The sequence below is a fragment of the Varanus komodoensis genome, unplaced genomic scaffold (assembly GCF_004798865.1).
Source record: "Varanus komodoensis strain SLA01 unplaced genomic scaffold, ASM479886v1 scaffold61, whole genome shotgun sequence".
NCBI lineage: Eukaryota > Metazoa > Chordata > Lepidosauria > Squamata > Varanidae > Varanus > Varanus komodoensis.
In genome coordinates, this window is record NW_025336236.1 from 2,157,891 (window position 1) to 2,171,881 (window position 13,991).

Here is a 13,991-nt window from a genome sequence, read left to right on the forward strand (position 1 = left end):
TGCTCTACTTGCTCCATTCTGTCCTGCCACCTCGATGGTTCTTTTAAAAAAATTCAGGATTCTTTGCACATTTTAGGGTCTGGATATGTGTAAACGTCTGGGAAATTTGTGCACCTACAGTAGAGGAGAAGTTACTGCTAGTGCACAAATTTTCCTTCTGTGAATTTTCCATCCTTAAATTTGCATATATTTCTCTCCTTTTATTTGTATCTCCTTCCCAGTCCAAAACATTTTTTTAAACTGTCAGGTAGCCACATTAACTGCAATAGTAAACATTCCCAAAATGAACCTCAACAAGTGAAGTAGGAGTCAATATTGAAAGCCTGAGGGAGACTAGTCTCACCTTGTCAATTTCAATGCATGTTATCTACTGCACTTTGTTCCTTTTGACAGCTGAAACTAATAAGGTCATTGACAAGCCAAGACTACATATATCAGAGAGCAATAACTACACAATTGTACCCTAGCAAAAAGACCTACAAAAATAAAATAAATAATGAACGCAGGTGAGCAATTTTCAGGGGCTAAATAAAATACAATCCATGATCCCATCTTCGGTTTTTTGATTCTCCTAAAATAAGCACACACAAAACCCCATCAGTGAACATTTACTGACTTAAATTTCAGTTTCTGGAAATGTTATACAACATATCACAAATTAACCCATACCAAAGGAAGAAAAATGTTTTTGTTTCCATTTTTTCCAATACAAGAAACAAGCATGTCTGGGTATTATTAATTTGTCATCTATACAAGGTAAGAAAGAATTGCTAATATGAAATATTTATTTATTTCCACTTCCATACCACCTCATAATCCGAAGGTTCTCTGGGTGGGTTACAAATAACATTATTGCAATTTCTGATTTACCCAACCAGGGCTACCCAACTGAACTGCCAAAATTCCAACTGCCTGAGATGCCACAATCCCATTGGCACAACTATTTTCTACCTGTATGGGTTTACCCATTGAAAGTACTTCTGTAGATGAAGAATGCTCATCAGGAAAAAATATGTAAACAACAAGGGTCAGCTAGTTTTCAACTGGAGAGACACAAAAGGGTAAAAAACTAAAATAAAACTCTACCAAGAAGGTCAGAATGTGTAAAGATAAGCCTGGAAGCAGATGTTTTTATACCAGATTCCTAAGAGAGGATGGTGGTCAAGATAACCATGTACAAAACTGAACTGAATCTTTCCAGCTGATCATGTGCTCCCTTTTGGATGGTGTGTCCTGCTTTTGTTGAGTAACATTTCCTGCTATGACATTTTTGTTACTAAGCATTACAAAAACAACAACGTTCAACCCAAGCCACCCAGTGCTTCCCTTTCTCATGAGATGGCCAGTGGGGTGAAGGGGAAGAGAAGCTGAATCTGGTCTCGCTGCCCTCCTTGCCTGTCTCTTCAGGCTGGCAAGGACAAGGAAAGTGCTTCAGCCAGTCAGCTGTGCCTCCTTATTCCTCTGTGCTGGGCTGAAAAAGCTGATGCAGTCAGAAGGAAGCAAGTATAAACAGCTCCTGTTCCATTTCCCCTAGCAGGGGAAAGATACAGCCCTGTATCTAAAGGATGTGGCTGCTCAGACTGCTGCCACCGCACCACCCTCTCCCCAGCACCGCCACCAATCGCTACTGGAGGAAGGGGGAAAATAGGGACAGAGAGGCAAAGCTGCTTTGCTCGCCTTCCTCTTAAGGAAGGCAAGACCAGGTCATCTCTCCTTGCTGGCACTGCCGTGGTGGCAGCATTAGGGAGCAGCATCAATCCCCGGCTCACTTCTTCATGGGAAGCAGCAGCCAGTGCATTTGCCCCACGCTGCCTGCCTGCCGAAGCTCCAGATGTGGTCTGAGGAAGAACCCTTGGAGCTTCCCACACACTCCTGCTAATGATGGAAAGAGAATGAGAGTGCTTCCTCTGACATCAGCAGGAGCTCAGTATGTCGTTCAGGTTGTAAATCAGAACAAGCCACAGGTACCTGGCATGGCGTATAAGCAGCCACCCCAAGGGAAGCAGGGGCTTCACATGACACACCTAGCACCAGCCCACCCCAGGTGGCTTAATATGTTGTGCAAACCCAGTCACAGGACTGTAATATTTTTGTACTCTTTTGCATGGTAAAAGACAAATGCTTGAGTGTGGTAGGTGAGAGACCTTGCTTTGAAAAGTTGCTATGCAAGCACTTGCAAAAATGCCAATTTCTAACCATGTTTCTGCTGACATTCATTCCCTAACTATAACTTGAGTTCTTGGTTTAAAAAAACTATATCTGCAATATGTTCCATCAGTTAGTCAACAGTTAACATAATATTCTCTCAGAAATACTTACGTTACTTCAAAGCTAAGCTTATATTTGACCATGAACTAAAAGCCACAAAGTACGGGATTTTATAGCTGGAAACATTATTGCCCATCAGAATCTGACATCCAGAAGTCACAACAGTTTCTGTTCAAGATGAGAAGTGATTAAGTTAACAAAAAGACAATCACTGGCAGCCTTACGAGAAGGGTAACTCGCCTAAATCAAGGATGAGAGCTCTAATGCAGGAGAATAAAAGAACTGTAATGAGAACTGTCTTAAGTTCAGTTACTTTCAGAAGATAAAATTGGTCTGATTTGCTTTCAGGCATTTAACCCTCTGAAAGCAGATAAAGTATTCCTAGAATACTCCCAAGAGAACCCAGGCGCTCCATCCAAAATGGCAATATATGTTTTTAGTCATGCATCAAATAGAAGAATATAACTCCAGCTTATGCTTTCCCACATCACTTTATCCACATGAGGTCTAAATCGATTCTGTCCTCCTAGATGGTTACTAAAGCTAACTTGCTAATATAATCTAAACTGAGATGATTAAATAAAATATAAATAAATCTCTGAGGCAATTTTGAAATCTAGTTCAGCAGAAGAAGGTATGGAGTACTGGGGAAACTTTTGAAGAAAGCAGTTTTTCCCTTCATATGTTTAAAAAAGATCCAACAGAAACATTTTTAATTGGGAGAAAACTATCATTTCTCTTTTAGAATAAGTAAAATGCTCTCTAAGAGAAGGTCTTATGAATACAAAATGTGTAGCAAGACAATCTCCATTATTAGAGAATGCTGTATATTGAAAGCATACACAACTTTCAAATTCACCTAGGGCCTTTTGTGCTTTTCAACAGCTTCTTGTTTTTTCTGATGACCTCTGATCTGGTAATTTCTATTTTCCATTTTCCTCCTCCTTCTCCTGTGCAAAAACAATGTCTAAATAGAACAGAGTGCAGCTCCTTCTGGCACTGAGGATTATGGCAAATTGGCATGTCTGAGAGGTGGCAAAGGCTACAAGAGAGCCTTTTGTCCCTATTTCTCAGAGGCAGTGCCACCATTGCTCCTGTGTCTCTTTAATACCATGCCAATACTCTTCCTTTTATGTATGGCAAAGGGCTGGCCTTTGTTTCAGAGCCTCCTTTAAACTTCTCAACAAACCAGTTAATGCTTGGCAAGCTTTCTAAAGAAATGAGCAGGTCAAATTCCAAGCGAGGCAAGACAAACCATCTCTGATTTATTAAAGTATTATTAAAGGACAAAATAGTAGAAGTTGAAAAATAACCAAAATAATGGAATACTGACCTACTAAAAGTTACATAGCAGAATGCAATAAAGACAATTTTCAGGACAATGTGTGTATTTTCAGGACAAAAGCAGCAGAGGGAAAGTTTCAGCACTCTTTTCCTGAAGTCCTACAGTCCTGATCCAAATTTAGTTTATGCACTAAGTTAGTAGGCCTAGCTATATTACACATGGGACATTTAGATTATGTCATTCACCAAAGCAGCTTATGTGCGGGGGCACAGGCAATGAACCACACTGGCCCTTTAGTATCCAAATGAAGACAAAGGGAACAGTCTTCACAGAGCAGCTGTTTAGACCATGGTGCTTAGTGTTATGTACAATTTCCACAGGACATTTACCAGAGCCTGCCAGCAACCATTCCACTTACGCAAGTAGCAGCACGCTCCCAGCTTGCCATGTCATGCAAACCTGGCATGTGGACTGTTTCAGTGAGAAAGCAACCCTCAAATAATCCATTGCCTGTTTCAGGGTTATTTGAGGGTTGTAAACAGACTCAAACCACCCCAGTGCTGGGTTTGCACAACAAGGCAAATCATGGCAAGCAGGGGCCCCACACACACCCTGCTAAATTAGGTCATGGTGGGCTGTCATGGGCTGTGCAAACCAAATCATTTCTGGTGGGCCTGGGCAACTCCTAGGAGGTAAATATGAACTGAAAACTTGGGAGGACTTGGTCATGTATCCTTCAGGTGATTTCTGCTATGCTCCTTTTATATATTCAATTTATTTGGGCAGAGAAGGGGACCAGGAAAAAGCCACAGTGTTGGCCCAGAATGTATAGAGATGCAAATTTGAGTACTTATCACAGTCTTTGTTCAGAGGTCTTTCCAGAAAACTTTTGGTTCCTCAAATGTATATTAGCAATGTTGCCGTACACACCGAACAGAGCAAGCCTATGGTCCATAGACAGCATCCCATTGGTTTGAAAGCAGCAGTCTTATGAAAGATTACCCAACCATTACCCAACGTGAGCTTGAAACATGGAAATGCGTTATTTAAAAGCACATCAAACTAACAACTAAATTAACCAACAATTCCCTTTTTATATTGGAAGAATTCTGTGAGTACAAAAAATCATTGGTGAATGATACCAGCAGGGTAGGTTGGTTAGTCCAGTGTCAGTGGCACTCATTATCCATGGCTTCTTTTTGTCTGAGCTTTAAAAGAGCTATTTTGGAACTTGAATCACAAAACGTGTTCTCTGACATGAAGCACCATGGATAGCTCCAATTACGTTTGGAATAAAAACAGAAATGAATAAGGAACACTGTTGATATGGTAGCTGAAAACCAGAACAAGTCTACTGAGTAAGGACTGTAAAAAAAAGTTTGTAACTTTGATTGCAGAGTCTTCATGAAGTTCTTACTGCTCTAGAGAATCTTAGGTAGTTCTTTTCTGTGGCCCTGGGAATGCAAACTTGCGCCTGCTTAATGGTGGATTCCAAGGAGAGAAAGAATTCTTCCACTTCCTTCAACAACATGTTTCTCTAGGGACCTGGAAAGCTCTCACAACTAGGGATTTCAGGCTTCTTCCAGCTTCTCTTGTCCCAAAGGTAGGCCTAACCTATTAAATTTTAATTTGCAATTTTGTTTTGTATTCTCTATCCATCTGTAATATCTATGCCCATACGAAACACAGAAGTAAAATACATGTCCTCTATAGTTTCTAAACCTTCCAATCTCTCTAATGCAGAACTTGCTAAAATCTTCTACCTCTCTTCTCTTGACTCTCTCAGAAAAACTGCTGAGAACAGGATAAGCCCCAGGCTGTTAAGTCATTATTGTCATCCCCATATAACAGATCGGTGGTATAGGATAAGAAAAAATGCAGCTTTCTGAAAGCTACCAAATTATTTTTGGCAGAAGCTAGAGTCAAATAAATGACTTCCTGATTCATAGGTCAATCTCTTAACCACTACACTGGAAAACCTGTAACCTGCACTTAACAAAAGAATTATATATTACAACTTGATATATAAGTATCCTGAACATTTTCATTCATTTTTATACCAAAGCCCTAGAAAATTGCCTTTATTTTCACCAACCATAAAATTCTGAGAACACCAAATATTGTCCTTTCTCAATTTGTCCTTATTGTCCAAACTGCTATGTAGTTTGATATGCCTCAAATTCTTATTTCCCATAAGTGACATAGTCAGCAGAACTATATACATGATATTTCACTTGGCTGTAATCCAAGCTAGATCAGTGGAGGTTAGAAATTCCATATATTTCATTAAATATTTCATAATTTTACTAAAAAGACTAGCATGTTATGAAGTACAAATTTCATCAATTAATATGCAGTACTGGGTAAATGTACATGTATGCCATGTTTCAAGCCTAAAAAAGGGCTTCTAAAGCATAGCTATACTATGCAAACTTAATATAACTAACATAAATAGAATATATGTACAGATATAACAACCTGGCATATGAGACTGCTCATCTTATTCCAATATCTAAACCAATGTTGTTTAATAATATAGAAAAGAACTTTTCTATTGAAGAATTACAGGATTAATTTTCTTTGATGGAAGTAGATGTTTATTTGTGATAATGATTTTTCATGCATAGTGTTGGGTTACACTTGTCTACAAGAACTGTACATTGTTTGTACATCTGAAAAGTTGACCATACCATCCAATGGTATACATATCTACTTTTCATGTGTCCAGTGCAGAAGCTACTTTAAAAATATAGATAGCATGGAGAGGAAAAGCAAATTAATCCAATATACAAGTTTCAAGCTACAGCCCTATATCTCCAAGGACTGTAAAAGGGCAAGAACCCATAAAAATGTGTTAAGAAGTACAGTATCTTACAAGGCAATAGAATTTCAAGTAAGCACGCCGTGATAGTTAGACTAAACTACTTGAAACATCCCAGGTTGCTCCATAACAACCTCAGAAAACTAAAACAAATTTGGCGTATACAAATCAAGACAATTTGGCACACATGAAATACCTTATTGCCTGGACATGCCAACTTTCAAGAGGCCCCCAAATACACTGTGCATAATGTAAAATCATGAGAGCCAAGTGATTTCCCCCATGAATACAGAACCTTAGACCGTTTGCATCTGCAATTTACTTCAACTGCTGTTGAGAAGTTTATATTAAAATCAACAGTAGTTTAGTATTAGCTTATTGCTAGAAGAGTATTTTACTGCTGTTTCCTCTAGAATTCTTGCAAAGAAATATGCACTATATGGAAGCAGAGATGGTTTAAAATGCCATTTCAGTCCTTAAATGAGAAGCATTTTTCTTAGGCTGGGCACAAATTATATAGAAACAGCAGTAATTTTATCCTCACTGAAATTACTGGGCAACAGTACATCCCCATTTCCACGCAAAGACTGACATAGCAACCAACTATGGTTTAGTTATGGTTGGTTGTTTCCTGTGTCATGGGACTGACATTTTGACCATTGACCATTCTGATCGTTGTTGCTAACTCCGCTAAGACACAACAATCAGTACTTGGGTTTGTTTGAACCATGGTGTCTGAATCATGGCATCTGATTCAGGGGCAGCTGTCTACTGCTGCTGGTTCCAAACTCCTGCAGTGATGCACATCAAGAGAGGCAAAACATGTGGCAGCTCCGGTCACCTGATCTCTGTTCCCAATGTCTGCCTAGCAACACATGCATTGCTCCTTGCTTTACTTTGACAGGCTTTCTCCTCTTATAATAATATAGCCAGGGCCCAATTCAAGGTGTTGATTATGACCTATAAAGCCCTAAACGGCTTGGGTCCTGGCTACCTGAACGAGCGCTTACGTCCGTACATGCCCGACCACTCTTTGAGATCTGCGGGAGAGTCCCTTCTCCGGGAACCCTCCATGAAAGAAATTAGGAGAGTAAGTACTCGGAGAAGGGCTTTCTCTGTGGTGGCGCCCAACCTATGGAATTCACTCCCCAAAGAGGTCCACCTGGCACCATCGTTACTGGTTTTTCGGCGCCAGGTAAAGACCTTTTTATTTAAACATCATTTTAATTGTTAAAACATATGATCTGGCCAGGACAACTTCTTCTTCCTTCTCTTTTCTCCTCCTATATTTTTATTTACTTATTTTATACTGATAATTTTAATTTTATATTTATAACTCAGTGTATTTTTTGTATTTTTGTATTTAATGGTAATTTATTATGTTCTATTGTATTTCAATGTATTTTACTGTGTTGTAAGCCACCCCGAGGTTTCGGCAAGGGGCGGCATAGAAATGTTATAATCATCATCATCATCATCATCATCATCTAAGTAGTTATGAAATGAGAAACTAGAACATCATTGCAGGATCATTCCTTTAGAAGTACACACAGCCAGCAAGTTGCCTGAAAGCAGCATACAGAAGAAGCTCTGAGGCAGTAATATAGCCGTATCTGAATTAGTCAATAAAATAATCTTTTAATTGTAGGATGGGTTTTACTTTTAAACTCTGAATGCAAAATCTGCATTTTAGTTTCAAAATTATGTTTTTACTAGAAGAAGGCTGATAGTTCATTTGAAGCCGCAGATTACAACTGGACCACAGCTCTGGCAGTGGGAAGGGTAAGGAAGCTGGGTAGCAATTGAGGGCCTGAAAAAATTAAATCAGTGCTAAACTGCGATTGAATGGGTGAGAAAAGCTCTGTGGTAGGGAAGGTGTGGAAAATATCCGGTTCACACATGTAACACGGGTGGGAGGCAGGATAGGTGGAAGAACTGCTAGAGAGTGGAGGTTCTCTGCCATGCATGGGCATGAGGTAGCAGGGAGAAATAAAAGAAGTGCATTGCTATGCAGAACCAGACACAACTGGAAGCAAAGACTTAATAAGGTCATGGGCAAAGAAGCAAGAGGCAACATGTATAGGGGTTATTTTTTTCAGTGGGAACAGGCAACAGAAAGTATATCAACCAGCTACAGGAAGTAGGAGAAAGGGTTGAAGGGAAGAGGAAGGAAACAGAGAGGCACACTCAGCGGATCATTTATGAACAGGCAGCCAAAAAGAGATGCAGTAATGGCTCCTGGAACATGTGTCCACAGAGTCACACAGGATTGGGTGGAAAGAAAACTACCACAGTGATTTCTGGAAACCATCATTTTGGTGGACAAAAAACTCTGGTAACTCACTGCTGTTGATTGTTGTGATGTGCGAAGCCCAGACCAGATGCAGCATTAAAATGAAATCAACACTTTTGAGTTGTACCAGGAAATGGAGAGAATCTAGTGAGGCTGTTCTAAGATGGTAGTAGTGTGTGCTTACTACTAAGCCCTAACCAGTAATGTAGCTACAGGTTTTCTGAACCAATTTCTAAGTAGTTTCCGAACAGTATGTGCAATACATGGCACTAGTCTAACCTGGACGTTACTCTGGCATAGGAGTGGCTACAGGTTACCAGTTTCAACTGCCAAAACATGTTATCACCCACAGAAGCCCCTTGGGCATCCAAAGTAAGGGCCTGATTAGCACTTCCAACATACAAGCTGGGTCCTTAGAGAACTGAAACCCCATCCAGAACAAATGGGAAAAAACAAACACTTTCCGCTCAATCTACCAGTAGCACCACAACTAAATATAATACGGCCTACAAACTGCAGTGTCTAATAACCTATACAGAATATTGAAATGCAAGGCCACATGTTATTATTTATTTATTTATACACATATTTATGGGCTGCCTATAACTACCAAGGGCTTTACCCGATATACAGAAAATGATGTATATTGGCTATCATGTTACTCGGCTATCATGCACAGTCAACTGAACTAAACAACTCTGATTGTCTTTCTCCCAGTTAGGAAGACGTTTTCCTTTTAATCACTGGCTTATTTTGAAAGAAGAAGACTTCTCCCCACACTGTAAGACTGTAACTCACATCATATTTTCATGACAAACACTTATGCTGCACAAATTGTAGGCAGAGATGAAACTAAAAGCAATGAACTGGTGTGAGTGTGATCTCATATTAACAAGCTTCTGTGCAACTACTTTGACTTTTAGTGTGGTACCGTATATAACATACCAATTAAGAAAGGAAAAAAGAAATGCCATTTCACACTTATTAAATATGCATAAAACACCCACTTGCAAGAGTTCAATTAAGGTGTCTCCTGCCACACCATTAGCTGCAAGGCTGCAAATGATGCTACTCGGCAGGCGAGAGCTTTAATGAAAGAGGCGCTGAACGCCAGGGAGGAGCACCCCGGGTTGGAAAGCAGAACACACTCATGATCACTAAAGGAGCTGCTGAGGAGTATGTTTTCTGGATCTTGGCCCCATGGCTTCCTCAAGAGGACAGGTATAATGACGCAGCATGAAATATTCCAGCGTGTGGGAGAAGAGTGTTACCAGAAACAATGAAAGAAAACATGTACTTTTAGGCTCAGACTGACTGAACTACAAAGCAAGCCTATGATTATCCTTACCGAGTCATCTCAATAAGCAAAATAATATCAATAATAAATTCATCATTAAGAAAAGAACTCAGCTTTTGAATACTTTTTGCTCTGTAGGTGACAAAGAGTCTTAATGGTTTTGAGTCTTAAAAAGTCAAATTAATATAGCTTGAGGGATGTCTAGTGGAAGCAAGCTCAAATATGCTGAGCGTGTGGGCACACACACACACACAATCTAGAACAAATCAGTAAAACATTTCTTTTCAAGTGGGGCAAAGTCCTATCAATTGGATTGTTTAAGACTAGACTAAAGGCATACAAGCCTGTTCTCCCTACTGTTACAAATGAATATTTAGCACTCATCTGGCTTGCTACAAAGGTAAATAACCCTAGAGAAGTTTGCATAACTTCAAGGGCAGCCAACTGTGCACCTGAAAAGTCCCTTCAGATGTCTCAAACAATGCCGGGTGGGTACAAAGGCCTGCTGTGGGAGGGAGGAATCACTCCAAATTAGCTTCAGGGAACAGACTGGATGGGAATTTTTTCTTCCATTAACTTCCATAAAGAAGAAATTTACACCCTTGCCTGGAAAACACACTTGGCTGAAAATAAACTCCATACAAAACTGCTGTTGGTGAACATATGTTAGGATTTAAACCATTATCTTTAGCCTTAAAAATGACATGTGCAGTTTCTGTTCCTCTTTACAAGCTATGTTTTGCCAGGAAAACCTTACCTAATTTTGGCAGGGAATAGGGCACTTTGAAGTAGTCTTCATAAAACTCAATTAGTCTCCGAGTAATGTTTAGAGCATAATCCCCAGAACCTCTTCGGATTGCATCAGGTCTTGCATACAACCGGACCTGGTTGAGAAACGAAACAAAGTACAAGATCAGTCTTCAGTGCAAAGCTACAGTGATCCAAGGCTGTTGGGATTTTCTCACTCTTTTTCTGTCTGACTCCTAATATGAGTAAAACAGATAATTTGGCTGAAAGAACACGCTTGCACAATAAAAAGTAACAGAGCTGAGAGGACCACCAACCCAGAACTGCTTCTGTATGAAGAGCCAAATACACAGATTTTTAATACATCTTGAATCAAACATGAATATTCAACACAATTGCTTACATGTGTTTTCTAGAGATATGATAACATAATGGATTGGAATAATGGTTCTTTCCCTACTTCAAATGTATTGAAGCTTAGGTAACTCTGAAAGAGATAAGTTCATGGTAAGTTAAAAGCACTTTCCATCAAACTCTGAACATATTAGGAAACTGTGTAAGTAATATATGGATTCATCCACCCATCTTCATACTAGCACTGACAGCTTTTCAGATGAGCAAAATAAGCCCTCAGAAACAACCATTTATAAGCTTCCTCATGTACGCGAACAATTAACATTCCTGAAGCCCATCCATGACTGCTCCAGGCCCCATTTCTAGTTTCAAATGAAGTATATTAAAGCTGTTCATACTTCTTACACAATTTAGATGTTGATGCTGCATTCAGTGGCAAACATTTCAGCTGTCTTCCTGAATGAATCACCCAAATATAACAGCTATTTCTTCATTTAGTGGGTGCTGGATGCAGTCTTCACTGCTTCTGTCGCCTGGGCTGTTACTTACAAAGGCACAAAACACTAAACCAGAATTTTTAGAATCCCAGTGTATCACTCAGCAGCAAACATGTTCGTGTTTGATCAGTCCCACTTGGTTCCTCCAGCAAACAGGAGCAGGTACAGTCCCTGGCTTGTGGTGTCAACTTGTTCAAAGGATGACAGCCAACTAAGCTTTCCCAACTACTTGGCAAGTTTCTGGCCATTCCCACCTGTGGGACACAAGCAAATGTCGACTGGGCTGCACACACAGGCGAGTTTGTTCATGAATGATAAGCCAAAATTCTGAATCATAAACACCTGCTTAGTATTTTCTGCAAATACTATGTCATGGATAGATTTTTCTTTAATTACCTGGCTTTGGCCAATGTTTTTAGAATCCACAGGTGATTCATGATTCCACTAGCAAAATTTTGTGGGCTCACAGTGATCATTACTGTCAGAATCACAGCATTGGCACAAAGCTGTGGAATCTTGGGAGCTTTCTCTTCAGCATTTTTCCAAATTATTAGAAGTTAAGCTTTTTTACATAAAGCATTCATTCTTGTATAGCCCTGTTACAACATGTTTCTTTACCCACAAGAAAGCCCCTAGCAAATGGTGTGATATGGATGTTTACTAGAGAGATGGCCCGCCAGTAGGGACCAACTGGAAGCAAAACACCATGCCCAGAAAGTCTCCTCTGGCACATACATGGAGGAGGATAAGATGGAGGAGGAGAATGATGTAAGCTACCTTGAGCCCTTTGTAGGAAAAAGGCAGGATATAAATCGAAAAATAAATAAATAAATAAATAAATAAATAAATAAATAAATAAATACATTGAGCGCCTTTCAATGTCAGTCAGAAAACCTATTTTCCCAAACATTCCAAACTCAAAATATTCTACTGCTTATTAGTTATGATTGTAATGCTTTTGCTCCAGTTATATTCTATTTTATCTTGTTTTCAGATGTTATTTATCTTGTTGCTTTATTTATTTTTATGGTGGTAACTTTTTATTGTTTATCACTCAGAGAATGGTGGTTATTTGGCAGCACATAAAAACTGCAAATAATCAAGCATGCTGTGGTTAAATCTTAGGCATAAATCCTAATATGACCAGGAAGGTAGAGATCTGTGAATGACTTGTCAGCAATGCAAGTAGGCTCAGCAAAAGGAATAGTTCAAATCATTTGAACTATTTGTATTTTTCAAGCATTCTCAGAGCATAAACTACTTCTCAAGCACCTTGAAAAATCCTTCTTTTGAAAAGATTAGCAATGCATGTTGCACTTACAAACTTCTAATACAGAACAAAAAAAACCCAGTTTTCACAACAACCAGTCGGAAGCTAACCATTATTTCTTCAATTATTGCAAGCAGTGGGTGGGTTTACTGAATGTTCCCAACTGCCTCACCATGCACAGAAAGAAGTTGCACAAAATTTGAAGATATCCCAGATTTATAAGTCAGACAGATACCTTGACCAGATTTTTTTCCTATAACAAGTTCTCAAAAGTGCATGACACAAAAGGCCTGCATGCAATATGGAATATGTACATGTCCAGTCCGAACACTTCAATTGGTGCAAAATAGAGCTGCCAGGTTGCTGACGGGGATGGGGCGTTATGCTCACATGACTCCAGTCCTCCGTCAGCTTCACTGGCTTCCCATTGAAGCCCGGGCCCAATTCAAGGTGTTGATTATGACCTATAAAGCCCTAAACGGCTTGGGTCCTGGCTACCTGAACGAGCGCTTATGTCCGTATATGCCCGACCGCCCTTTGAGATCTGCGGGAGAGTCCCTTCTCCGGGAACCCTCCATGAAAGAAATTAGGAGAGTAAGTACCCGGAGGAGGGCTTTCTCTGCGGTGGCGCCCAACCTATGGAATTCACTCCCCAAAGAGGTCCGCCTGGCACCGTCGTTACTGGTTTTTCGGCGCCAGGTAAAGACCTTTTTATTTAAACATCATTTCAATTGTTAAAACATATGATCTGGCCAGGGCAACTTCTTCTTCCTTCTCTTTCTCCTCCTATATTTTTATTTTATACTGATAATTTTAATTTTATATTTGTAAATCAATGTATTTTTTGTATTTTCATATTTAATGGTAATTTATTATGTACTATTGTATTTCAATGTATTTTATCATGTTGTAAGCCGCCCCGAGGTTTCGGCAAGGGGCGGCATAGAAATGTTATAATAATAATAATAATAATAATAATAATAATAATAATAATAATTTACCTCACTTCTTACTGAGGACAAATATCACAAAAGGTATGGTCATATCATTCCCTCAAGTACATTGAAATACCAGAATAGGGGATGGAGGAAACCAAATAATTTCCTATGGCTTTACTTGAGAGTTTAGAACTTTTATAAAATCATGATTCCTCTTCAAA

General features: G+C 39.4%; 1 protein-coding gene across 1 annotated transcript in view; it reads right to left on the reverse strand.

Annotated features, from left to right (window-relative positions):
- TRHDE (thyrotropin releasing hormone degrading enzyme) overlaps positions 1-13,991 on the reverse strand; it is a 467,798-nt gene that overhangs the window by 198,508 nt on the left and 255,299 nt on the right. Inside the window, exon 3 of the mRNA XM_044449813.1 lies at positions 10,722-10,848. Within this exon, the coding sequence (XP_044305748.1) occupies positions 10,722-10,848 (127 nt within the window). The remainder of the gene's footprint in view (positions 1-10,721; positions 10,849-13,991) is intronic.